Here is a 27,896-nt window from a genome sequence, read left to right on the forward strand (position 1 = left end):
AAAACATAATTTCATGGTTATTTTGTTGTTGTTGTTCCTAAATATAGTCCAAAACTTAACAGTGCTTTATTTTCATATTTTGGTGTTATAAGTAACACTTCATTACATGGGGCTACATATTTCCTTTTAGAGTAATTACAATGTCATTCAGGACTTTCATTCACTTGTAAGTGGCAGCTGATCTCCAAAGTTCTTGTTTCTTCTCACCTATTAGAAAGTTGAGGATTAATGGCACCTCCCATAGGTCATCTTGCTCACTGGTGCTCCCGAGAACCTAGGGTCTCTTTGGGGATTGGTATGTTCGCTTTTGCTTTGCTTTTCTTACAGTTGCTCCTGGGCTGGCATCGTTTACTACTGTGTTGTTCTCCTTACACTGGGAAGAGAACATGCTCTAATGCATCTTGGCTATTACTGGAAGAAATGTTACTCTTCCTCCAGACATTAGCTAATGGGTTAGGACATGGTCAAGCCTGAAGTAAGAGAGACAGAAGAACTGATTTTTTTCTCTAAGTTTCTTGTTGTGCCCTTGAGAAACAGTCAGTGGTGTGGATGACTGAGCACAAAAGGTGAACTGGAGAGTGACCTTCACTGACCTTCAGCAATAAAGCTCTAATGAAGGGAAGAATGTAGTGTTGGATAGAAGTAGTGGATTGTAGTGCTAGGAATGCTGGATGTCTGGAAGTATTTTAGTGTCTCATATGTTAGCCAGGTATGGTAGTTCCTGTTTGTAATCACAGTTTTCAGGAGGTGCAGGCAAGAGGACTGTTGCACCTTTGAAGACAGTGTGATTTACCTAGGGAATTCCAGATGTGTTGGGCTTATAGAAAAAGACACTACATTAAAAGACTAGGACAATAATAGCATGTCAAGGATTAAGTCAAAGGGAGATGGGCTTTTATCACTAGTTCAGTCTAATCTTAATTGAGGATGTTCTTTGGAAAGAGGCATTATCATGAGAAGATAGTGTGTGTGTGTGTGTGTGTGTGTGTGTGTGTGTGTGTGTGTGTGTACGCACATGCATGCACAGAGTCCTTCCACAGTTGAATGTATAAAAGAAGCAAGGCTTCCAGTTAGTCTGGGATTTTCCATGAGTGCAGTGACAAACTGAGTGGGGGAACACAGCACTCAGCTCTGCTCTGTACTTGTTTGAGAATGACCTTATGGGGCCAGGGCATGTAGCTCAGTACTTGTTTCACAATGCACAGGACCTTGGGTTCAATCCACAGCACTGCACAAACTGACTGTGGTGGCCTACACCTGTAACTCCAGGATTTGGGGGGGGGCAAGAGGATCAGAATTTCAAATGCCATCTTCTGTTACATAGTAGGTTCAAGGGTAGACTGGGCCACTTGAAACCATGACTCAAGAAATAAAAGCAAAGATACAAAAGAAAAATAAAACTTTCCCTTGTAACACATCACCATGTTTAATGGAGATATAAAAGGAAAATTTAAAAGTAATAATGAAATGATATATATAAAGAAAAAAAAAACTACCCAGTAAAGTTTTCAGAGTCATCTTTACTTTCACAAAGCTGAGTGTAAGGATAATGACTTATAAATAAAAAGTCCACATCTCATATTTTTTCTTAGAAAAATTGGAAATGTAGATATTATAAAGATTAATTTATAAACTGAAATATATTCTGAAATATATTATCTGTTTCTATTAGTGGGTATATCTAAATAGATGATTTAGACATAAATTCATACCTCAAGCATTAACCATTTTCATGAAGGGAAATAGTCAACAATAAACATGTGTCTCCATACAATAACATGTTCACTGATGTTTCTTTGCTACAAAGATTAGGGTTTTATTTTTGTTTTTTGTTTTTGTATATTCTCAGACAGGCACTCATGTTACCTGTTCACTGAGTAAAGGCATGGGATGGATTTGTTGAACCTTCTGAAAAATGACTACTATGACTCGGTCACATATCTTGAAATAATATTTTTTTCTAAGCTATCCTATACACTCATAATATAATATATATTATGAGTATATTATAATATATTTAACTAGATAAGCATTTATAATTGATCACTTTTGCTATGATTCATGTAATCTACTGCCACATTGGAGACTTTGCACTCTCCAAACAGTGATTTCTAGTAAATTTGGAGTCTAGTAGTCAATTTATTAAATGCAGATGTGGAAGGTATCCTGGGTTCAATGACTGTATTAAAACAACTGGAAGTGAATCATTCATCAATATATAGTGTGGGCAGATGAAGTCCTCAAAGTGTAAACAGAAAATAATCCATATCGTTTATGTTACATTTTGCATGTTGCAGAGACAATGACATAGTCCAGGGAACAAGAGCACAATGACCATGAGTCTGTGAAACAGTATTAGATTCTGGGAAAATGGGAGAATTTGAAATAGAGAAGCAAATTGCACAAAAAGAATAAGGAGTGGGGAGGAAAAAGAAGAAAACAATGAGAATTTAGAGCCCCAAACTCAATCTTAAATAACTTAACAGTACTGAGGAGGTAGTCCAGAAAGGACCAGCTCACATCAGAGGAGTTTATGGATGATGAGGAAACTAAAGAGTTTAGTTGAAGAAGAGAAAATGATGGCGTGGGAACTGAGGAGAGGGAGTGGGTGAGAAAGTTGGATAAGGAAGATTTCAGGCACTGCCTTCAATACACCCATTGGATAAGAAAGAGCAATAGATTGTAAAGTCCTTCTTTAGAGGAAGAGGAGAATATAGCCATTAAAAAGTAATAGACAGCAGCAAGTATGCTGGGGAAAGATCAAGAATTACACTCGAGTAACTCCTTACCCTTTGAGATGGCTGAAAAGCACATTTAAAAGCAAGTCATTTGCAGGAGAGGTTTCTGGTTCTTAATAAGATAATTCAGAATGTGAGGCGTTCTGAACAAAGACCGTTATTATGATGGGGCTAAAAGGCTCTAGAACGGCATTGCTTAGATGGAGGCTTTTTCTTGGAAATGTGAGAAGCAGCACGGCTGCACAGCCCCGCCCTCCACTTGTGGAGGTAATAATAAGCAAGAAGCACCCACAGGGTATGAAGCTGGAAGGAATGGAGGCACTGTGCTGGACAAACAGCACCATTAGTCTTCTAATAACACAGCCATGGCTGCCCATTAGTGTTCATTAACCAACAGGAGAGAGGGGAAGAAGGTGTGTTTGGTGTGATTGCTGAAGTTGTGGCAGCCAAGTTAAGAGCACTCTATGGTACCCACAGGCTGGAGGTGAGGCAGGACTTAACGCCTGCAGTGACTGAATGGACTGGTTGTTTGGTTTGTCCTTCTCCAGTTCTGGCTAATAAACATCCAGGCCACATCATCCTCTCCCCTCTTTCCCAGGGGTGGTTCACTCATTAAAATTACCTTCTTATTAGGTGAGAATACCCAATCTCAGCCCCCTGTAGCCAGAAAAGGAAACAACCTGTCCCTTGACTTGAGAAACAAAACACTACACAAAGCAAGCCAGAGCACTGTAGGGTTTCTGTCTTTAGAGGCCCAGCCTGACAACATTTTGAAAAGCTCCAGGTGCAGTGTGTACAAGCCAGCTTCTTTAAATCAGGTCAAAAAGTGGAGTAGGAGAACAAGATGTCCCCCATGTCCTGCGGTGCTCATTCAAGGGCTTCAAGCAAAGGTGGGAGGACTCATCCTGGTCTCCTGCCACCATGTGGCACCAGGTGGCTCACTCTCATACATGGGCTCTCTCTAGATAAGTGACTCTGCTTTCTTAAGTTTTGGTGTCAAATGTTACATTACTTGAAATAATAACAATATATAAAAATATAAAAAATATTGTGTCAAAGGTAGAAATGGAATAGCATACTTGACTTCTAGCTTGTGAAGAATTTTTATGACTTCCTGTTTATGAAATAGAATAATTTCAGAAAACTTCCATTTATCATAAAGAATATGATTCTAGGATTGATCAGAACTTTAGTGTTTCCTGTTTACATCGTTTTTCCAAAGTCATGTTACCAATTAGAAGCAACGAAACAGGCTTTCTCTATGCTTGCTTTCCACAATCCACCAAAAAATCTTCAAAAGTTGAATAAATTATTCTCTTTCCTTCTAGCCTGTGAGGTTAGTGTATTAGCCAATTAACATCAAGCTTTATACCACCATTCAAATTATACATTATATAGAGTTCTATACATTTGTAATATTTACCTTTAAAGTTATATCTATCTATCTATCTATCTATCTATCTATCTATCTATCTATCTACCTATCTATCTATCTACCTATCTATCTATCATATATATATATATATATATATATATATATATATATATATATATATATATATATAATCACTTAATTGGGGCTGGCTTATAGGTTCAGAGATTCAGTCCATGATCAATCAAAGTGGAAGCGTGGCAGCATCCAGGCAGGCATGGTGCAGGAAGAGCTGCAAGCTCTACATCTTCATTTGAAGGCTACTGGTGGAAGACTGACTTCCAGGCAACTAGGATGAGGGTCTTAAATAACACACCCACAGTGACACACCTACTTCAAGAAAGCCACAACTCCAACTAGTGCCATTTCCTGTGCTAAACATGTACAAACCATCACATTCCACTATTTGGCCCCCATAGGGTTGTCCAAACTTGTCAGTCTGTTGGGGCCATACCTACACATAGCATAATGCAAAATACATTTAGTTGAACTTCAAAAGTCCCCATAATTTATAGCAGTCGTGACAATGTTAAAAGTCCAAAATTTCAAGTCTCTTCTGGGATTCATCCAATCACTTATCTATAATCCCCAAAGAAAAACAGGAAAGCGGCTGGGCAAACTCCAAACTCTGCATTTCCATGGCTGATGTCAAAACAGTTTTCAGATCACCAAATCCTTTCTCATCTTTCAGGAACTCTTTGATTCCAAATCTTTTATCCTATAAATGTCTATGCCTTCATTTTAATTTTGCTTTGGTTTTGTTTTGTTTTGTTTGTTTTGGGGTTTTGTCCAATGGGGTCTGACTCTGTAGCCTAGCTAGCCTGTCTAACCTCACACTGGCAGCAATTCTGCTTCACCCTCTTTCAAGTACAAGGATTATTGGCATGAGCCATTCATCATATCTGGCTTCCATTTTTAAGACTTGATTTATAATATGTTTTTGCAGATTTTTGCCGTTTTGTTGACCTTAGGCTTCTGTCAATGTGTCACTTGGAAGCATTATAAAGAACTCAACAAAAAAGGTTGAGATCAGTGGCTCATGCCTATACCACCAGAAGTCAAAAAGCTGACACAGGCTCTAGAATATGAGGCTAGTCTAGACCATACAGTAAGTCCATGTCTTGGAAAAACAAGATAAATGAATATATACATAAATAAAAGAAAACTGACTGGTTTTAGTTTTTACTTCAAACTATCAGGTCAACAGCACTACATGAGTCAGACATAGAGCTAAGAGGAAGGATAGGATAGCTGTGGTCCTAAAATAGTTCATACTTTAAACTTGTGCTAGTGAACCTATGATCTTGGTCTGGTCTAGTTATGATGGGTTAATGCAATAGGCTTCTCATTCCTTTTCTAGAACTATTGATAGGCATAGGCATTATCATGAGGCACTGTTAAGATTATTTGGCATGTGTGTTATCACACCTTTAAAGATAGTCAGAGTTCACAATATGGGCACATGTCACTAAGCTATCAAAATATGAAGAGTGGTTGGAATTAGACCTGCAATAATGTTAAAGTTAAGTTAAAAGAGCTTTGTTGTTTATTTCACCCTATATCCCAAGTTTAAAAAGCTATTTTTCCTTCATCTGATGTCACAAAGCTACTGTCTTTTGAGGGATATTTATGTGAAGTATTTATGGTTTATGTATGTGGTATATATGTGCACAGTATATGCACCTGTATATGTAGAGCCTAGCAGTGAATGTCAGGTATCTGACTTTGCTGTTAGAAGACATTCAAGGAGCCTGTACAGTCTTTGTCCCCACTTTCTTTACAAACACACGTAGAAATACACTTGTGTGTGTGTGTGCACACACACATATATATATATATATATATATATATATATATATATATGTATACACACACACACATACATATACACACACATATACACACACATCTTTTCACATACCTTCTTTTTCAATCTGTCTTACCTATATGGGCATTTATTCCTAGGTAGAGGGTTTTTATCTGGTATTATAAAGCTAGTGAATTTTATGGCATCCATACCCATTCCCATTTCTCTCAAAGTTATAAATTCCCCAAAAGGAAAAAAAAGGTGCATAGATAATTGCTAGAATATCCTCCCAGTGAAAAGCTTTCTATCAACTGATTGTCAACTGTCATTCTTCAAGGAGACCTGCTCTTTTGTGAAAACAAGGCATGGGCCTGGCCACAAATCTATTGATGCCTTAAAGTATGAGGTCTTGGGCTTCTTGGCCATATCAAGCAAGTTTGCACACATACAGCTGTAATGTGTGACACTTTCTGTTTCCACAAGTGTATAAGAGTCCATGTCCAAAACATGTTGGCTCAGAATTAGATCCACTGAAATACATGCTCTTTATGATCTCTCCTCTGTGTGTATTGAAGTCAGTTCTTTCTGTGTATGTCGCATGAGCCATTAGTCACTATCATAAATTTGTATAATTTGGCATAGATTTCAATGATAGTAATGGCTAATTACTGCATTTTTGACATTGTCCCTTTACATGCTGACACCATTGATACAATTTTCTTGGGTCTGCCTATTTCATATTTATGTTTCACCTTAGCAAACAAACTATGATACTGGCTTTGGAGCATCCTTTGATCTTGTCTCTAATTTATGGCATAGACTCTTTCATCTCTTTAGTCATCAAATGGGTTTTATTTAGTACTATTTATTACCTTAAATTTGCTTGGAAAACAGCACATACTTTTATCTTTAGAGTGGTGCTTCTAAGGTGAATAATAGCTTCGTTTAGAGAAGTTGAAGAACAGTGTAGCTGGTTTTACCACTGTAATTTATATCTACATCTCTGTGGGATATAGGCATTCATATATAGTCAAACATTCTCCAAAATAAAAGAAACAGGTTGTATTTGGTATGATGACATTCTTAAGTAGCATATATTTCATTCCTCTAGGTGAATTACAGTTCAAAATATCCTTCCCATAGTTTTTTGAATCAATTTGTTGAGTCAGTGTACTATTGCTGTGAAGAGACATCATGACCAAGGCAACACTAATAAAGAAAGCAAACATTTAATTGGGGCCTGGCTTACAGTTTTGGAATTTATTCCATTAATAAGATACCAGGAAGCATGGCAGTGTGCAGGCAGGCACAATACTAAGGAATTAGCTAAGGTTTGTACATCCTGATATGTAGGCAGAGAAAGAGACACTAGGCCTGGAATGTACTTTTATAATCCCAAATCCGCCCCCCTCCCCCGCCCAGTGACACACTTCCTTCAACAGGGTCAAATCTCATAGCCCTTCCAATCCTTTCAAATAAGTGTCACACCTCAGTGACTAACATTCAAATATCTGAGCCTGTGGGTGATCATTTCTATTCAATATGTTGCATATCACTGCCTGGCTCCAAGGGCTTGTAGCCATATTATAATTCAAAAATGAATTTAGTCCAACTTCAAAAGTTCCCATAGTCTACCACATTCTGAACACCTTTCAAAAAGCCTAAACATCACAGCCTTTCTGAGACTCATGGCTATTTCTTAACTATAACCTCCTGTGAAACTAAAACCAAAAGGCAGATCACATCCTTCTAATGCACAATAGTACATATATTAGCAATCTAAAAAGGGAGGAAAAGGAGATTAGTGAAGAAATAATAGCCTAGTGCAAGACTGAAAACCAGGAATTCCAGTTTCTACATCTTCATGTCTGTCAGAGTCTAAGAGCTCTTCAGACCTCCAAATTCTTTCAGGTTTGTTAGATGCCACACACTTCTTTCTCGGACTGTTTCTTTTTTTTTTCTTTTTTTTTTTCTTTTCCATTTTTTATTAGGTATTTAGCTCATTTACATTTCCAATGCTATACCAAAAGTCCCCCATATCCACCCACCCCCACTCCCCTGCCCACCCACTCCCCCTTTTTGGCCCTGGTGTTCCCCTGTACTGGGGCATATAAAGTTTGCAAGTCCAATGGGCCTCTCTTTCCAGTGATGGCCGACTAGGCCATCTTTTGATATATATGCAGCTAGAGTCAAGAGCTCCGGGGTACTGGTTAGTTCATAATGTTGTTCCACCTATAGGGTTGCAGATCCCTTTAGCTCCTTGGCTACTTTCTCTAGCTCCTCCATTGGGAGCCCTATGATCCATCCATTAGCTGACTGTGAGCATCCACTTCTGTGTTTGCTAGGCCCCGGCATAGTCTCACAAGAGACAGCTACATCTGGGTCCTTTCAATAAAATCTTGCTAATGTATGCAATGGTGTCAGCGTTTGGATGCTGATTATGGGGTGGATCCCTGTATATGGCAGTCTCTACATGGTCCATCCTTTCATCTCAGCTCCAACCTTTGTCTCTGTAACTCCTTCTATGGGTGTTTTGTTCCCAAATCTAAGGAGGGGCATAGTGTCCACACTTCAGTCTTCATTCTTCTTGAGTTTCATGTGTTTAGCAAATTATATCTTATATCTTGGGTATCCTAGGTTTGGGGCTAATATCCACTTATCAGTGAGTACATATTGTGTGAGTTCCTTTGTGAATGTGTTACCTCACTCAGGATGATGCCCTCCAGGTCCATCCATTTGGCTAGGAATTTCATAAATTCATTCTTTTTAATAGCTGAGTAGTACTCCATTGTGTAGATGTACCACATTTTCTGTATCCATTCCTCTGTTGAGGGGCATCTGGGTTCTTTCCAGCTTCTGGCTATTATAAATAAGGCTGCTATGAACATAGTGGAGCATGTGTCCTTCTTACCAGTTGGGGCATCTTCTGGATATATGCCCAGGAGAGGTATTGCTGGATCCTCCGGTAGTACTATGTCCAATTTTCTGAGGAACCGCCAGACTGATTTCCAGAGTGGTTGTACAAGCCTGCACTCCCACCAAGAATGGAGGAGTGTTCCTCTTTCTCCACATCCACGCCAGCATCTGCTGTCACCGGAATTTTTGATCTTAGCCATTCTGACTGGTGTGAGGTGGAATCTCAGGGTTGTTTTGATTTGCATTTCCCTGATGATTAAGGATGTTGAACATTTTTTCAGGTGCTTCTCTGCCATTCGGTATTCCTCAGGTGAGAATTCTTTGTTCAGTTCTGAGCCCCATTTTTTAATGGGGTTATTTGATTTTCTGAAGTCCACCTTCTTGAGTTCTTTATATATGTTGGATATTAGTCCCCTATCTGATTTAGGATAGGTAAAGATCCTTTCCCAATCTGTTGGTGGTCTTTTTGTCTTATTGACGGTGTCTTTTGCCTTGCAGAAACTTTGGAGTTTCATTAGGTCCCATTTGTCAATTCTCGATCTTACAGCACAAGCCATTGCTGTTCTGTTCAGGAATTTTTCCCCTGTGCCCATATCTTCAAGGCTTTTCCCCACTTTCTCCTCTATAAGTTTCAGTGTCTCTGGTTTTATGTGAAGTTCCTTGATCCACTTAGATTTGACCTTAGTACAAGGAGATAAGTATGGATCGATTCGCATTCTTCTACACGATAACAACCAGTTGTGCCAGCACCAATTGTTGAAAATGCTGTCTTTCTTCCACTGGATGGTTTTAGCTCCCTTGTCGAAGATCAAGTGACCATAGGTGTGTGGGTTCATTTCTGGGTCTTCAATTCTATTCCATTGGTCTACTTGTCTGTCTCTATACCAGTACCATGCAGTTTTTATCACAATTGCTCTGTAGTAAAGCTTTAGGTCTGGCATGGTGATCCCGCCAGAAGTTCTTTTATCCTTGAGAAGACTTTTTGCTATCCTAGGTTTTTTGTTATTCCAGACAAATTTGCAAATTGCTCCTTCCAATTCGTTGAAGAATTGAGTTGGAATTTTGATGGGGATTGCATTGAATCTGTAGATTGCTTTTGGCAAGATAGCCATTTTTACAATGTTGATCCTGCCAATCCATGAGCATGGGAGATCTTTCCATCTTCTGAGATCTTCCTTAATTTCTTTCTTCAGAGATTTGAAGTTTTTATCATACAGATCTTTCACTTCCTTAGTTAGAGTCACGCCAAGATATTTTATATTATTTGTGACTATTGAGAAGGGTGTTGTTTCCCTAATTTCTTTCTCAGCCTGTTTATTCTTTGTATAGAGAAAGGCCATTGACTTGTTTGAGTTTATTTTATATCCAGCTACTTCACCGAAGCTGTTTATCAGGTTTAGGAGTTCTCTGGTAGAATTTGTCTCGGACTGTTTCTACACCCCGGTTTCTAGCTTTCCTTGGCAATCATCACATGACTCTCGCATCCTCAACATCTTGGGTCTCCAACAGAGTCTAGGATTCACCATCATAGGTCACACAACAGCCTCTCTGGGCTTCCATGCAGGGACACCCCTGGCATATCCTTGGCCTCAGTGGTTTCCCTTAGATGCAGAGCATAGCCCCTTTTAGTGTTCTTAACTCTAAAGTCTGAATCACTTGGCTGAAGCTGCCAAGTAAAAAAAAAAAAGAAAAAGAAAAAAAGAAAAGAAGAAAAGTTCATAAGTAAATAAGTAAATAAATTTGAATCTTAAACATGTAAGAACTTTTAAAAAAGAAGATGGAATTATTTTGATTAAAATATATGCAAATCAGGCATAATTATGCATGCCTACAGGCCAGTACTTAGCAGTTTGAAGTTGTGGGATCATGAGCAAAAGGACAGCCTGGTTATATAGTGAATTCTAGGCCAGCCTGGACCACACAACAAGACCCTGTCAAAAATACAAAAGCAGAATTATATACAGTGTCATTGCACAGTAGGAGCAAGTCCTCATGGTCTGTGGACGAGTGAGGTAAAATAATTAACAATAATGTATTATATATCTAAGACAGGAATTCGAATGTAATCATCATCATAAATTATTCATGTTTAAGTTGGTGAGTAGGCAACATATCTGTAACTGACTGCTCTCTGTCATAAATGGGAACTAACACACCCCTCTTTGCCTCATAAACATTTATACTAATAGGTCAATGAAACAATTTATTTGAAGTTTAAGTTGTTTATAGGAACAGAGAGTTTTATTCTATTTTTGGAGAATTATCTAGTTAATTGCCAACAAATATTTCTCTTTACCTTGAAAAATAAGACTTCCTCCATGCCTATGCTCTTCACAGGAGCGAGTATTTGTAAAAGACAGAATAGCTGGCGTAGCTTCATTGTTCATTGTTCTTTGTGTGGCCTGTCCTCAAGGATGAGCTGAGCTGTCCTCTAAAAAGCTGGCCATTTATTTTCTACAGATTTCTTCATTCCTATTGTTTCCCAATTATTGCTTAATTCAATAACAGATTGAAATTATTATGATACATTCATAGTATGTATGTCATGCTGTGAAATGTTTAAGACTCGTGATTTTTAAAAAAATATATTTTGCTTACTGACTTCTGAACTTATTTATCCCTATGGATGTTTTGATATATGAAAAATATTTGTGTTCTTTTGTAACTTCCTGTATCATTCTCAATATCAACATTTAAAAAAATTCTTAGAGTCTATGCCAGTCTACTTTTCTTACATGAATTGACCTCTCCTTGAAGTAGCTTATCAATGGAGCCATGATCAATATTTTCCCTACTGTTTTGAAAAATAACAAATTTCTGCAGTTTAATTGCTGGCATGTTGTCCTTTCCTTCAGTGCTCATCTTTGTTAATCTTCTTTGTTCACCTTTCAATATAGGTCTTTTAGCTTAATAAATGAATTTACTACAAGTTGGAGTTTTATTTTCAAATATTGAGCCTTTCTTCTTATAAATTTGATATTTCTCTCCATCATTCAACCCTCATTTGCCATAGTTAAGTTAAATTAAAAGCATATGAACATAGACACACATATCCATAATATTTTGATTCTTTAATAGATTTATACCATGACATTTACAGTACTGGTTGCCACTATAAAAGTAATTTCTTATTAAAATTTTGCTCATGATTCTAGCAGATATAAAAAATTTATTCTCCCCATGTTCCTTCTGTATAATCCAATGCTGCTAAAACATCGGTAGTAAGAACATACTTTTCAGTAATCTTGCATACTTTTAGGAGAATCTTTGGCTTCCTGGGAATAAAAATCAATTTTTTACCTTCCTTTAACATATTTGAAATTTTAACATAGTTACCATATTTATATATATTTAGGTTCATCTTAACTGATTAAATCTCTGTCTGAAATATAGGCCAACTTCAATAATAATAGAGATCTTAAGGTTTACAATGTTGACACTTTTTTTAAAATGATGCATGCAGTAGGGGACCCATGTGCATTGGAGAGATGTTGCCTGAGGAGTACAGAGATATCAGAAACTCGAGACCTGAAGTGAGCTATCTCAGGACATAGGTGCAGGGGACTGGATCTGTGTTCTTTGAATCTGTGTCTTTAGTATGTTCTCTTAATCATTGAGCAATCTCTTAGCACAAGGGCTTATATCATTAATATTTGTTCTGTGTTTATGAAAGAGAGAGTATGTGATTATGTTTGTATGACACACACACACACACACAGAGAGAGAGAGAGAGAGAGAGAGAGAGAGAGAGAGAGAGAGAGAGAGATTGAGAGAGAGAGAGAGAGAGAGAGAGAGAGAGAGAGAATGGTATCTGTATATGTTAGATTAGGTTCTCTTGGTTCTCTTAAATGTCATGTTTTGGCCTTGAATTCGTGTTATCCTACTCTGGCCTCCCAAATGCAACAAACAGGAAATAGTTGTATTCCCGAAGATTTGGCTTAATTAATTTGACTATTGACCATCAGGCTTTCTGCAAATTTGTTCAGTTCTGTCCAGTTTTAAATACTATAGCCTTCACATTTGATAGATACTGTTTCAGAACTTGACCTCTAAGAAAGTTATGTTTGGTGTCCTAATCATGGGGTGAGTTAATGGTCTTTTTCAGTTTCATAATTATTTCCAGTTGTAATTTTATTTGTAAAATTTTCTTCAAATTAATATCAAAAGGTCATATAGATTTTCAACCCTGCCTAATTCCTATTTAATTTATCTATTGCACATGGAGGAAAAAGAAATGGTTGAACTGTATGGAGGCCTAGAAATTCCCTTCTTCTTCTTCTCCTCTTCCTCTTCCTCCTCCTCCTCCTCCTCCTTCTTCTTCTTCTTGAAAATGAATAACCGAAGGCAGAGAAGTCGGTGGTTACATTAGCAAATTGTTAGAAGATTATGTAACTCAGCATCTATACAATTTTTGAGGCATATTAAAAAGCAATGTTCAGGAGAATCTGAAGTTCTTTCATGTGCTGGCTAGTTTTATGTCAACTTGGCACAAGATACAGTCATCTGAGAGACTGGGATCTTGGTTGAGGAATTTCCTCTATATGTAAAAATTGGTGTAGGAGTGGCCAGCCTATTGTGGTAGTCCAGTCCTGGACTGGTTGCCCTGTTTTCCTTATGAAAGTAGACTGTGCAAGCCATGTGGAGCAAAGCAGTAAGCAGCCCTCCTCCATGGCGTCCAGGTCCCTGCATTGCTTGAGGTTCTGTACTGACTTCCTTTGATGATGTGCCAGAATAGATAATAGGTAAGTAAAACAAGCCCTTTCTTCCCCAAGTTGCTTCATAATATTGTGTCATTGCAGCGATGCTAACTGAGTCACTTGGTGATAAGTTGTCTCCATGGGATCCTTGGCAGGGTCATCTCTTAGGCAATTCCTTGCCTCTAGCCTATAACTCCTCCACAGGCATGCCTTGAGACATATGTGTCCTCCAGGCAGAAATGAAATCAACCAATAAATAATGTAAAAATATTAAACGATTCATTCCACTGTTACTGATTATTTTTTTTAATTTCATTGGCAGTTCCCAACCTGCATCATAGTTACATAATCAATATTTATTACTTTGTCAAATGATTAGTTGAACCTTGCCAATTACATTGATAGCACAATTCTATCAGTTAAATATTATACATAACTCATCAGCTTTTTTTAAAAAAAAAAAAAAAAAAAAAAAAAAAAAAAAAAAAAACCTTAGCGCCAGTGTTATCATAACAGTAATACAAACAGCAGAGGAACTGAAGAGCTAACCTGCTTAGCTAGAAGTCACTTGAGTGAGGGCTATTATGGGAGATCACAGATCCCCTTCAGCATATCAGATTCAGGTTCAGGCCTGTGAGGTTGGGTTTCTTAGCAGAAAAGGATGCCCTATATTCTGAAAAGACACTAAAGCCGAACAGTGGTGGTGCACACCTTTAATCCCAACACTTGGGAGGCAGAGGCAGATGGATTTCTGAGTTCGAGGCCAGCCTGGTCTACAGAGTGAGTTCCAGGACAGCCAGGGCTATACAGAGAAACCCTGTCTTGAAACAAACAAACAAACAAAAGAAAAAACACAATAAATTTCCTGGGTTGTTGAGGGAAGTCAGTGTGCTTCACACATCTGCCACTCTTACTAGCATTTAACAGCCGGATGGGGCCCTTTGAAGAGTTATTTTACTTGATCAAAAATAAATAAATTAAGAGTTAGATTGGGAACTGTTCATTAATTCTCAATTGGATGGTGTAAGTGATAGTAAAACTTGAAAGGAACCACTCCACAAGTTCCATGAAGTCGGAAGAAAGGCCTGAACTGTTTTCTTGAAAGCCAGCTGTCTCAGCTTTGTAGAATGTTGCAGTGACACTCAAAGGAAAACCTCATTCTCCATTCCCTCTCACCCTGAATTTCTACCATTTTCTCTTCCCTCCAGAGCTCTTTTTGTTTATTTGTTTATTCATCTGAGAAGATGGCACAGTTGTAAGCATAACTGTTTCGTGTATCTATCTGTGTTCTCCCGTTTGAAAAAGCTGTTTTGTTGTTTGGATATCAAATGTCAGATGTTGGGAGAAACAATGAGCTAATGTGAGAGGGATCCTGTCCATTGGAAAGCAGAAACACTTGCTACTCATCAAATAAACACGTTGCCAGGTGTATTCAAGATCAGCATGATCTACATAGCCAGCAACAGCCCAGGCAGAGAAAGATAGTGAGACCCTATTCAAACACACACATACACTCACACCCATGCACTCATGCACGCTTGCACACCAGACAAAACAAACAAACATACAAACAAACAAAAACTACAAACAAGCAAAACTACAAACAAGCAAAGAAAATAATACCCAGCGAATGTGCCTTTACAAACTGAGAATTATTCTCCAAAAGAAAGTCCTTTCTTCAATAGAGAAACACTTAAGGCATGAGAATGGATATGATACCAGTAAAAGCAACAGAGACTTGCCAAAGCAATGCTTGTGAGCAAGCTCTGACAGGCAATGATTAGCAGAAGTAAGAGATTCACAGACAGCAGTGAAAGAGGAAGGGGGTAACATCAACTCAAAATAAAAACAGACACAAATGTCCTGTGAAAGAAGGACACTCTGGTCTCTAGAATTTGGCTTAGCCAGCTAAAAGAGTATTGAAAACAGCCTACACGTAATGAGCTTGGTCTGGACTACACAGAGTCTGATTTGAAGTCTTATAAACTTAGCATAAAAAAAAGAAAAAAGAAAAAAAAAACTTACCTGTTGCTAGAGAGATACTGCTCAACAGTAAAGTACACTGTTCTTCCAGGGGACCCAGGTTTAATTCCCAGATTCACACAGTAGCTGTCACCTGCAGGCAACTCCAGCTCCAAGGTATCTCACGCCCTCTTCTGGCCTCCTTAGTTACTGCACACACATGACAACCCATGTGCATGCCCACAAAACATTAATACACATAAAAATAAATTTCTGTCAACAACCCAGGAAATTTATTGTGTTTTTTCTTTTGTTTGTTAGTTTTTTTCAGCTTGCAAGCCCACCAGCAATGGAGGAGTGTTCCTCTTTCTCCACATCCTTGCCAGCATCCGCTGTCACCTGTAGTTTTTGATCTTAACCATTCTGACTGGTGTGAGATGGAATCTCAGGGTTGTTTTGATTTGCATTTCCCTGATAATCAAGGATGTTACAACTACTCTGGAAATCAGTCTGACAGTTCCTCAGAAAATTGGACATAGTTCTACCAGGAAGATCCAGCAATACCTACTCTTCCCCTTTGGGACCATCATTTCAGCCAAACACCCCAAGAAGTAATAACATAACCCTCTGTGTGGCTGAATGGGTGGATATTTCCAAAGGTTGCTTACATTACCTCTAAACATGATCCACAATAACATCCAATAACATCCCTTGAACCATCTCTCCAGGTGTTCATAATGTCACAACATTGACTTAAAGTGTGGCTTACAAACGCTATATGTGGTGCTACAGAAAAAAAAAATGTTTTCCTTATTATGTAATAAATATTTATATATTTAATACTCTTCTGAGAATAATCATCCCTCTTTAATCACATTCAATTATCATTGGTAAATTAGTGAATTCCTTATTAACATCTCAATTATACACACATGTTTTAGTTATGTCTACTTGTATCATAATATGTCAACTCAAATTTACACTATTCAATCCAACTCTCACTGTCTCCCATTAATAAGAAAGAAAATTACAAAAGAAATTCCACCGTTGTTGGTGATTTAGCTAGTGACTTTCAAAGTTTGGTACTTCGTAGTGTTTCCAAGAGCACTGGGAACCTTCATGTTTCTTCATGCCTCACTGCAAGCTTTGTGAGATTTAACTCCTTATAAAATGAGAAGGGAACCCAAATCTGCCTTCTCACTTCAAGAACTAAATCTTGTTAAACCCAAAGGATGTACCCAGTCAGGCTGATGTCAATTTAAGGCAATTCACCCTAACACCCCACAGCCTTTATTTCTTCATGTCCTTCCTTCCCGGACTGAGGAAACGCTACTCACTTTTAACTTTCACGTTGTGAATGATTAGGACCTATTATAATCAAGAAGATGTAGAGGAAGTCATAGCATCCAAGGAATAAGTTGTGTCTTACTCATAAGACTCAACCATAGAATTATTAATATAGAGATTGAACACTGTGATTTAGAGACATGATTCTAACTCTTACTTACATGAGCCAAATAATACTATTTTAGGATAATATGCTTGATAGAAGATTAAAGAAAAAAATTACATTTTTTTAAATCTGCACTTCATCTGATGGGGTAGCTAAGTGAGGTTGGGAAGTCTGACATGTGCGTAGAAAATAGAGTTAGGAAGTCTAATTATGGAGTTCTGAGTCCCATACTCTAGGTCTTAGAGTATTGACATGGTTTTGAAACAAGGTGTGAGAAATGACTTTCAAACAGAATGAAACAGCTTGCAAGTTAAGGTGGAAAAAAAAAGGTAAATAATTCCTTCAAGAACTCAATGCTTTTTTGTGCTTAGTGTATAAAATGTTCTATTAAGCACTGAGGGGTCAGGAAGAAGACTCTTAGAAACACATTTGTTCTATTTGCAGGAGCTGACACATGCTCCTTTTTTGTTTGTATCTGAGGCCAGGGCAGCCAGTCCATCTGAGACCTTAGTCAGAGATACGGTCAGAAGCCCCCTCCTGTAGACATGATCCTGTTTAGTCTTCACTGTTAAACAGCATGTTAGTGCACAGCTGATGTACTGGTTTTCTAGGTCAACACAGAAAATTATTTTGACTCACTTGAGTAGGAACACAGAGACCTTACTGGAAGACACAGGTGGCTCACATAAGTAAAGTCAAAATAAAAAGTTTAGAATAAGCAGAAACCAGAACTGCTCTAGGAGGAAGTTAGGAGTGTGCCCCAGCCTAGGACCAAGGAATGACTAGGGGACTGACTTGCCAGTCACATGCAGAGAGCACCCCTGGCTTAGATGAAGGGATAACAGATCTACCTAAGTGTCCTAGATTGTTGTCACCAGGAGAAAGTCTGGTGGCTGGAAATTTCTCTTACAGTGATTTAATTGTTTCTTGAACATTTTTTTCTATCATACTATTGTAGACTTCCAGCTCATTATATTAATCTTCAGGAAGAATATACGTCCAAACAAATGAAAATCAACCAAGGTCCAGTGTAGGTGTATTTTTATTCTGTTGTCACTGGTTTGTGTGTGTACACCCCCCCCTTCTCTCTCTCTCTCTCTCTCTCTCTCTCTCTCTCTCTCTCTCTCTCTCTCTCTCTCTCTCTCTTTCTCTCTCTCTCTCTCTCTCTCCCTCTTTCTCTGCCTCTCCTTCTCCCTCTCCCTCTCACCCCCTCTTCCTCTCCCTCTCTTCCTTTTCCCTTACCCCTGTTCTGCTCCTTCTCTTTCTTCCTCCTTTCCCTCCTCTCCCTCTCTCCCTCCTTCCCTCCCTTGTTCCCTCTCTCTCCCTGTCCTCTGTATTCTGTTTGGGGACCTACTACATCCAAAATCACATGGAAGTTGACTTTAAAACTCTAATACCACACCCCTAGATATATTAACGTATCTTGATACCTAGGCGGGAAGAAACTAAACCCTTTAACAGCTACTTCCTAGCCATTCTGCTGTCTTTCTTTTCTTCATCCCACAAGTCGGGAATTGTTGCTATACTTTTCCTTAATCTAACTCTATATATTATTTATGACATTGGCATTCATTGAGGCAACATTCCATTTCCTTATAAAAAAGAATGCTATAATTTCATAATTTTGGGCTGCCCTGCCAGGGGAATAGAGTTGCCCTTATCGAGACTAAATTTTCTGTACCCAGAAGTGTTTGTACAAGTGTTAAATGACCATCTGCCAGAGAGGGATTTTTGTATGAAAAGGAAGGAATGACCTTTCCCCCCCCCCCCACTGAGAGCTAGGATCTGTGGAGATGTGATGAGATGCTATAAGTAGCCATGGGGATTATAGATACACAAAGAGCATGCAACAGTGAGGATCTCACCAAACATCCTATTGTAGTTCACACTCTCAATGAAAGAATATAAAAGGCAAATACATGCACAGCAACTTTTTGTGACGAAATGAAGGATGACGTACAGCTCCCTGAATGGTGCACTTTCTAGTGACACTGCCACGTTAGTTTTCTAAGATGTCAGAGAGGATAGCTATAGTGAGATTTTAGATGAAACGTGATATTGGAATTTTAAGTCCTGGCGTGCTCTTCCATTCAACACTTTAAACGTAGTATCTCCCTGCCATATTACAGCATAGTGATTATCAAACACAAGGTTAATCTGTAGGTCAGTAGATTTATTTAATGGACACAGGGAAAATTTATAATTTTCAAAATGTCTTTTTATAGCTAGCCCTATTCCTTGGGATGGACGAGTCAGTCCTTTCATTCTCAGTGGTCAACTTGACATGCAGAGGGACAAGCATGACCAGCAGAGATGACAGCTTCAACAAGGTCCCACACCAGGAATTTCTCATGATAGAAGAGCAGTGAAGGAGTGAAGGAAACCACATTTCCTGCCAAATATAAGGACAGATACAATGCCCAGCTAATAGTGAACATGATAAGAGCATAGCATTGGGGGCCTAGAACTTGATCCAAGAGCTAGGGTGATAGGAAGTATAGGCAGCATTGTTGAGATGGAGAATGAATGGACTCTTCTGGCTTTGATGTCAGGACGGATGTGTTTGTAGATTACATGTTTTTTCTGGATCACATGGCATAGTTAGGTTAGAGAACCTTATAGGTGTCAACAGCTCAGTGGAGCTGTTAAGAAGTGGAGAGGCCAGAGAGAGAGAGAGATACCAACAGGACAGAAATCCTTAGTCAAAGCTCAGTGACTTGGCAGCATGTCCCAGATTGATATGTTTTTGAAAATTATTGGTTAGAATTTAGGTAATTGCTTTAATGATAAAATTAATCTTTTTTTTGTATGAAGGGGTATTTTGTCATAGCCATTCTCTTTTAGTGGATACATGGTCTTACCCAATATCTTTTTTTGTTTGTTTATTTTAGATAATGAAGACTTGACTTTTCTTTGACTTGTTGAAGGCAAGTGTAATACCTACTAAAAGCTAGCTCCATTATTTCAGTAAAGAATTATCTGCCCATAAGTAACACACACACACACACACACACACACACACACACACACACACACACATACACACACACACACACACACACACACACACACACCTGGTTCAGCATCCCCATTCTTTAGTCTGTGTGTGCCACATCTGACTGTTCATTTTCCATGTGTGTTGCAGTAGAGAACAACAAACTGATAAGAGGTCACAGAGGCTGTAATAAAAGTTAGCCACCCAGCTGCTGTGTTGGCTAAGTGGTGACATTCTTCTCCCTTTCATCCTGCTTTAATGCATCCTCCTGCCTCTAGGTAGGAATTGCATACCATTCTACCCCATTACTGAGTTCTGTCTACCTCAGTGTCTTGGGTTAGACATTTTGCTAAGGTTCTTTGTGCACCTAAGGCTTAAATTTATAGCACTGCTGAGAACTTGAAGTTCTTGTATTTTGCCCATTAGCTCTGAGAGATAGGGATGAGATATAGGATGAAGAGACAAATAAATGATGGAAATTCACACAGTTTCACAGCTACTGAGTGCTACATCTTCTTCATACACTATCTCATCTAGTTGCCCAGGCACCACTGTGAGTTAGAAACCATCAGGTATTTTATAGGTAACAAAACAGAACCATGGGACTTAGTATCTCTCCCACAATCCAAAGAAATCCTTTTAATCCCCAGTTTTCCTTAGCGAAGAGAAAATTTCTATGGGAATGTGTTACATAATGAAGCTTTGCTTGGATTTGTGAAACATTGTCAAAGTTAGATAAACAAGGATGTCAGATGTCAAAATACCACAGACTACTTTTAAAAGATATTCTGTGTGCGTGCTGTTTCCCTTGACAAGCTGGGAAGTCACATTTATGCTATGCTTGTTTTCCTGAACAGGCGCCCAGAACTAATTATTATTAGAAGAAATGTGGCTTTCACTCACACATTGATGTGATTTTGGAAAACATTTCTGAGTCATGCAAATTCAAATTGTAAAAGGATTTCAGTTTTACCACCCAGCTTTTCTGCTTTGTCCTAGAATATTACCATAAATTAGCCATGTTTGACAAACACATGACAGAGCCTAATAGTTTTTAAGTCAGTTTTTGATTACCTGGAAAGTTGAGTTTATGTAGGATAGTTTGGGTAAGATGAATATAGATATAGAAATAGAGATAGATATATTCACCTCATATATCTGTTGACCTGTCTATCCTCTATCTGTCTGTATCTATCTGTCTATCTATCTGTCTGTCTATCTATCTATCTATCTATCTATCTATCTATCTATCTATCTATACATTCATCTATCTATCATCTATCTTTTTCAGTGAAAATTTGAGATAAAATGATCTTATTACCAACCATTATCTCACTAGAGACATCGAACCATAAACCCAACTTCCAATTGTTTTGTATGTTCATTGAATAATCTTGTAAAAACTACAGCTGTAAAGTGTTTAAGGATAATGATCCTTGTTGTGAATCCATATAGTTGTTTGAGTAATAGCATAAGCATCAGAGGAGGAGTGGGGAGAGGAGGAGAAGGAGGAGGACGAGGAGGATGAGGAGGAGAAAGAAGAAGGAGAAGGAGAAAGGAAGAAGAAGAAGAAGAAGAAGAAGAAGAAGAAGAAGAAGAAGAAGAAGAAGAAGAAGAAGAAGAAGAAGAAGAAGAAGAAGAGGAGGAGGAGGAGGAGGGAGGAGGAGGAGGAGGAGGAGGAGGAGGAGGAGGAGGAGAAGGAGAAAAGTAACTGTAATCAGTGCTCAAATTTGGAAGAGTTTCATTACCAGTGAATGAGATTTGGGAGGTGGGGTATGGGGTGCAGAAATCATTGCCCTTTTCAAATAATTCACAAATGCCCTAATTATGTGTCAGATATGAAAGTTGAGGTATTGTGACCTTCAAGCTAACAAAAAGGCCTTTTCAAGTAAGCCATTTCATGTACGTTAATAAACTGAACAATGCCTCTTCATAGCTTAATAATGTATGTCTGTTATTTTGTCATGTGCAAGAACAAACCAGGAGATGTTTCACCATTCAGATATTAAAGAAGAGGCCAGAAAGACTTATAGCTATTCAAATTTCAACTCACAGTCATAAAATAGTAGCCCAAAGATTTCTGTTTATTTGCTATCCCCTGAAAGCGAACTTTCTTTGAATTTTAGCAGCAAGATCTACAAGGTTTATGTAATCTAATGGGCAACTGGCAAATCTTTAAGAAGCTATTTTATGGGGCAAAGCATTAATAAAGACAATGAAATATTTTGTGTACATCAGAAAAATATATCATGGCTTGGTGAGGTGACTGAGAGAATAAGGCTTCTGCCACCAAACCTGACGATGGGAGACCTGTCCCCTCACCCACATAGTAGAAGGAGAAAACAAACTTCCATAAGTTGTTTTCTGACTTCAAGTACATCCCAGTACTGGCTTTCCTACATAAATGTGCCTAACTCCACCCTCCAAACTAGAATTTTAGCAAAGAAAAAATATTGTTTTTCTTTATAAATTACTATGGTGTTAGCAATAAGAATTTTAGATAAGATGGGGTTTAAAGGAAAGGAAACAAATTCTACTCCCTTTCTAAAACCTATGTAATAAAGAATTTGTAAACACCAGGCTTAGGTAATGGCCATTATGATAATCATTTAAAAGAACAGTGGAAGAATGTGTAAGTTTCAAAAGCAGTGGTATAAAGTAGTTTTAGGTGTCACTAATACTTGAATTTAATTGGCCGTCAGAATGTCAGATATTGTTCATTAAATTACAGTAGAAAAGCAAGGAACAGGAAATACTATTTAATTATCTTGTGTTTGTCCAGCCTGGGAAACCCAGCACATTAGATGTTGAATAAAACATGAATAAGATACAGCTATACTTAATGCAACTTAAGTGTGCATAATAGACCTCTGGGAAATAATAAAACAATTACAATCTTAAAATAAACCGCAATCAAAGGAGATTCCAAGAACCTATTAGCATGCAATCCATAGATAAACTTTACCCAGTCCCCTAAGAATGTCTTATTATGGATTAGATGTTGATACCCAGAGACTGTGTAAAGCTTGCTGATCCATTCATCAGCATTTTCTCTGTATGTTGATTCCCCAAGCCTCTTTTGTTATTTATTTTAATAGTTTTCCCTGAATAATCCTGTGACGTAGGTATCAGTGATATTTATAAAAATGCTGCCTGACATTGCATTCATGCTCTTCCTTGCACGTGAGAGAAAATATTTCCTCAGTGATCGGGACTAATTTTCATTGTCTTGAATTGTATCTCAGGTGGCAAATCTGGCTTGTTCCATGTCAACGAATGAAGATGGGATTAAAATCGTCAGAATTGCAGCCAATCACCTGGAGACCCTGTGTCCACAGGTAGAGTAACTAAAGCAATTTCTCCCTTCTACACAATTATGCTGGGTTCTTGTTTTTCTAATATAATATATCTATATTAGAATATTTCTAATAAATAAGGGTACTGAACGGTTCTCAGATTGTGGCCTATTTACCACAAAGGTAGTTGTAGCTGTTTGTGATGGTTCTGTGGACTTGAGTTAAACATCTCTCAGCTTTCTGAGGGTGTCTAAGAACCATTAAAAATGGGCACATTCAATCCTCATAATTAACCTTAAGATCTGCCTCCTACTGTTAAATCCCTCCCACCTCTACTTAAGGAAAAAGGAAAAGGAGGCTTATTCTGTAAGAGTTCCAAAGAAAGAAACAGTTCTACACTATAAATCCTAAAATATAAGATGAAAGGATATTATTTAGTGAAAGGCATTTATTTTACAGATGTGAAAATTTTATACTAGAAAAATAAATACGATATGGGTGGTTATTTTAAACCAGAAGTTCCTTTTGTCAGCAAAACAAGAGGCTGAAAAATATTTAATAATAAAATGCACCGAAAAACCTCTGCACAAGGTTTTGCTGTTACACACCATATAATGTGTTTATTTTGATGAGGGTTGTTGCTTTACAATTTCAGATGGTAGTTCAAGGTGGAGGCAGTGACCTGAAATCTCAACACTCCCATCCCTGAGGATCAGAAGTGTAAGGCCACTGGCCTGAGTCATAGAGAAAGACTATGTCTAAGCAAAATCAAATCCATATCAACCCAAACAAGCAACCAAAGGAAATATGACTGGTCAAAAATATTTCCTTCGCAACTGTTTGGCAATTTCTCAATGTCTGATGAACAGCATAATGTTAGGGAATTATTTTAGATCACTGTTTTCCCTGAAGTCCAGAGTCAGAATACATGTCATGGCACTATTAAATACTAAGCACGCTTTAAAAAACCAGAAAATGATGGGCATATGCAGCTCTATATAGATCACAAAACACATTAATGCCTGATTTGCCTCACTGACAATTTTATTTCTAATGCTATTGAGGAAACAGTCAAGGTGTCTGTTTCTTTGGAATTAATGTCAATTAATGGAAGAAACCCGACTAGCCAGCCTGAAGCACTGATCTTCCAACTTTTAATCAATTTTCTATGGAAGCTTGTGGGGAACTCGATACAGCAGCTAGGTCTCTAAAGTTGTTGCGTTGAACCCATTGACCGCTGATCATCCATCAGCTGCCTACATGAATTCTCATCTCTACATTGTGGCCAACGCTTGATGCTATTACTTTTTGGAGTCTCCTTTCAACATAAATACTATTAAGTATGTTATTGGATCTAACTACCCATTGTCTGACTATTGAGGAGACTATGCTTTTCCAACGCATTTGAATAGGTGACATTGTAATCTTGTTCCTTGTCTAAATCCTTTGCTCATTTTCAAGGGAGAAAGATTTTAAAATTAATGCTCTGAGGTGTTTTCTTACATGAAGACAACGCGTTAAGGTCACAACCACCCCCTGATCAATTCCTACTCAAACTTCTCCTGGGCTTATCCTGTTCCTACCTGTATCATTATCTCTTGCTCTTTCCTCCCTCTTCCTCTTCTTTCCTCTTGAGTCTCTTTAGTCTTGCAAGTATATGGATGGGTGTTACTTTATCCTCTGGATCATGAGCAATCTACCATGGAGCATCACAGAAGAAACCTGATTCTTTCTTCCTCATTAGCTATCACCCACCAAAGGTCCTCAGTTCGGGGCGGGGCCTTGTGAGCCCCACACCACCCATATTGGGATATTGACCGAATCAATCTTGTGAAGGCCTTACGCAGGCAACCCCAGCCACAGTAGCTTCCTGCATGTACTGGTCCTGTGATGTCCAGAAGACATGTTTTTTTTCAGAAGTCCTCACCATCTGCTGGCTCTTAGAATCCTTGTACTGCTGCTCCTTCAATGTTCCTTGAGTCTTTGGTGAGGTATGCTCTCAGTTTCACAAATTGTGCCACCATCTACTGTTTGCGAAACATCTCTGGCGAGAGGTAAAGGATGTAATGAGTTATGGTAATAATCTTTTTAGAGAGGAACTTTGATACTATATCTCTTTCTTTGTTGATTTTAAAAATGAGAATATTTCTACTGTACATGGTATTGTATCTCATTATAGTGTTTACATGTAAGTATGTTTTGTACTTTGACCCAATTACCATGGATTTTCTATGCTCTTTTTTTTTTGTTGTTGTTATTTCTCTCTCAGTCCTATTGGTCTCCTTAATTTCCCCAGACTGTTTCACTTCTACTTTTTGTCTTATGTGCATGCAGTATTTTATGTCTCAACAGAGAATTTAGAGTCCCCAAATGAAACAAAACATGTAATGTTTGTCCTTCTTAGTCTGACTTAACACTCTTAATATGACACTATCCAGTTGGATTCACTCTCTGCAAATGGCATAGTTTCATTCTTCTTTATACCTCAGTAAAATTCCATTGTGTTTTTTATGCACACATATAAGTGCATATTTCTACATATGTATGTATGTATATACAAATAAAATGGCTATTTTCATTTTTTATCATTTTGTACAAATTTCAGAAACAACTCAAAAATGTCAAGGAAATCGTGATAATTTACAAATCAAGTGTTATAAAATACATGAGATTTATTTTGCAATAAAATTAAGGAGTCAAATCTTTGTATCAACCAGCATGTTTTTATATGGAATATAAATATATAACATATGTAGTGTTATATATGTTATATAACACACATATGTTTATTTATACAAATTCTTTTGATCATATTTCTATAGCTTTCTAGATTATTTAAATTTCTATCAGTTTTTTTAATTACACAATTAAAAACAATCTTCTACATGCTGATGGCCTCAAAGATTCATTTTGGCCAATCATACACTTTATTTGTATTTTGACAGCATATGTATCTGTATACCACACACATGCTTGAGACCAAAAGAAAGTGTTAGAGAAAGTCCTGGAACTATATCTACAAATGGCTATAAACTGTCATGTGGGTACTTGGAATAGAACCTGGGTCCTCTAGAAGAGCAGTAATTTCTTTTCAACTACTTAGCCATTTCTGAAGTCTTTCAAGCTGATTTTTAAAACTAGATATTATATATTGCATTAATAATTTTGCATCCTTAAATTTGGATTAGCATTCCTGGAGTATAATCTAACGTGTGTATGTGTGTGTGTGTGTGTGTGTGTGTGTGTGTGTGTGCACTGTTTGTTCTTTGACAATATCTATTAAAATACAAAAGTCACTTATCTTTTGGACATTAACACAACTCCCAGCTATTCATAAGAAAATATATATGCATTTTGTAAACACACATATATATGGGTCTATATTGTGAACATATATGTTCACAAAATTTATTGAGTAAAATTTAAGAAAATATTCCATAATACGTAAACCTAAACCCAATGTAAATGTCTATCAACAGAATTAAAAGCTGTCCGACAGTTAAGTTAGCTTACCTGAAGATTGATTCTGCATTTGTCTCGGATGTCTTCTCTCCAAAAGACAGACCAAAAATTACATCTCGTTGACTCTAGAGGGAGTTGTGATGAACTTTTAAGTAGGAGGGGCTAAGTCTTGTTAAGGTCACCTTGGGCATCACATATTAAATCATGTAGTTTCCCACTGTACACAAAGTTTGCACTGTTACAGGTGGCTTGCTTTAAAGGAAGAGCATCCCTTGCAGCATATTTAGTAGACAGTGTCTGAAATAGTGACAAGTCTTGCACCCGAGATGCATGAAGACCTCATGAAAGCAACAGAAAAGAAAATCAGCCAAGATAGCATAAGCGTCAGGGACTCATGTTCACTGTCATCAGCTCTTCAAAGGGCTCTAAAGTGAGAGACTGTTTCTGACAGGCCAAGGGACACAGCTACAGCCTATGAGCACAATCTCAGAAGAGACACAGTTCAATGTAGAGACAAAACTGATAACAGTGTTGTTCTGACTTACATTTAACTAAAGATGAAAGGCTTGGAACATCTCAATGTCATAGACATCACAGACATTCAAGTAAGGTAGATGACACTTGCTCATGTGACCATGCAGAATACACAAGCCTAGAGGATTCCCAGTACCCAGTTCTCAGACTTGCTAAAGGACATCCTTCATATAGAACAAAGGAATGTAATCTGAATGACAAGAAGGCTGAGATACTATAAATGTTTAAACAGTTGTACCTGAATTAATATAAGTGTAAAAGGGTAAATTATCTGTGGTTTTCAATGATTCAGTTTTTAGAAAAAATTATTATTAGTATTTAAAGTTATGTGTAGTTGTGTGTGTGTGAAAGAGAGAGAGAGAGAGAGAGAGAGAGAGAGAGAGAAAGAGAGAGAGAGAGAGAGAGAGCGAGTGTGTGTGAAAGAGAGAGAGAGAGAGAGAGAAAGAGAGAGAGAGAGAGAGAGAGAGAGAGAGAGAGAGCGAGCTGAGGAGGTCTGGAGAGAATGTCAGATCTGTAGAGTCAGAGTCAGGAGGTAGATTGTGATTTACCTGGCTAGTCACTGGCAACTGAACTTGAGTCTTCTAGAAAAGTGCTATGCACTCTT

At 37.9% G+C, this 27,896-nt stretch overlaps 1 protein-coding gene across 4 annotated transcripts in view; it reads left to right on the forward strand.

Moving 5' to 3' along the window:
* The window catches only part of Ctnna3 (catenin (cadherin associated protein), alpha 3), a 1,573,570-nt gene that overhangs the window by 955,848 nt on the left and 589,826 nt on the right, over window positions 1–27,896 (forward strand). For all 4 annotated transcript variants that reach the window (NM_177612.3, NM_001164376.1, XM_006513475.3 and 1 more), the window contains one exon: window positions 23,246–23,338. In NM_177612.3, the coding sequence (NP_808280.2) occupies window positions 23,246–23,338 (93 nt within the window). The remainder of the gene's footprint in view (window positions 1–23,245; window positions 23,339–27,896) is intronic.

This window comes from Mus musculus, chromosome 10, assembly GCF_000001635.26.
Source record: "Mus musculus strain C57BL/6J chromosome 10, GRCm38.p6 C57BL/6J".
In the NCBI taxonomy this organism is placed as follows: domain Eukaryota; kingdom Metazoa; phylum Chordata; class Mammalia; order Rodentia; family Muridae; genus Mus; species Mus musculus.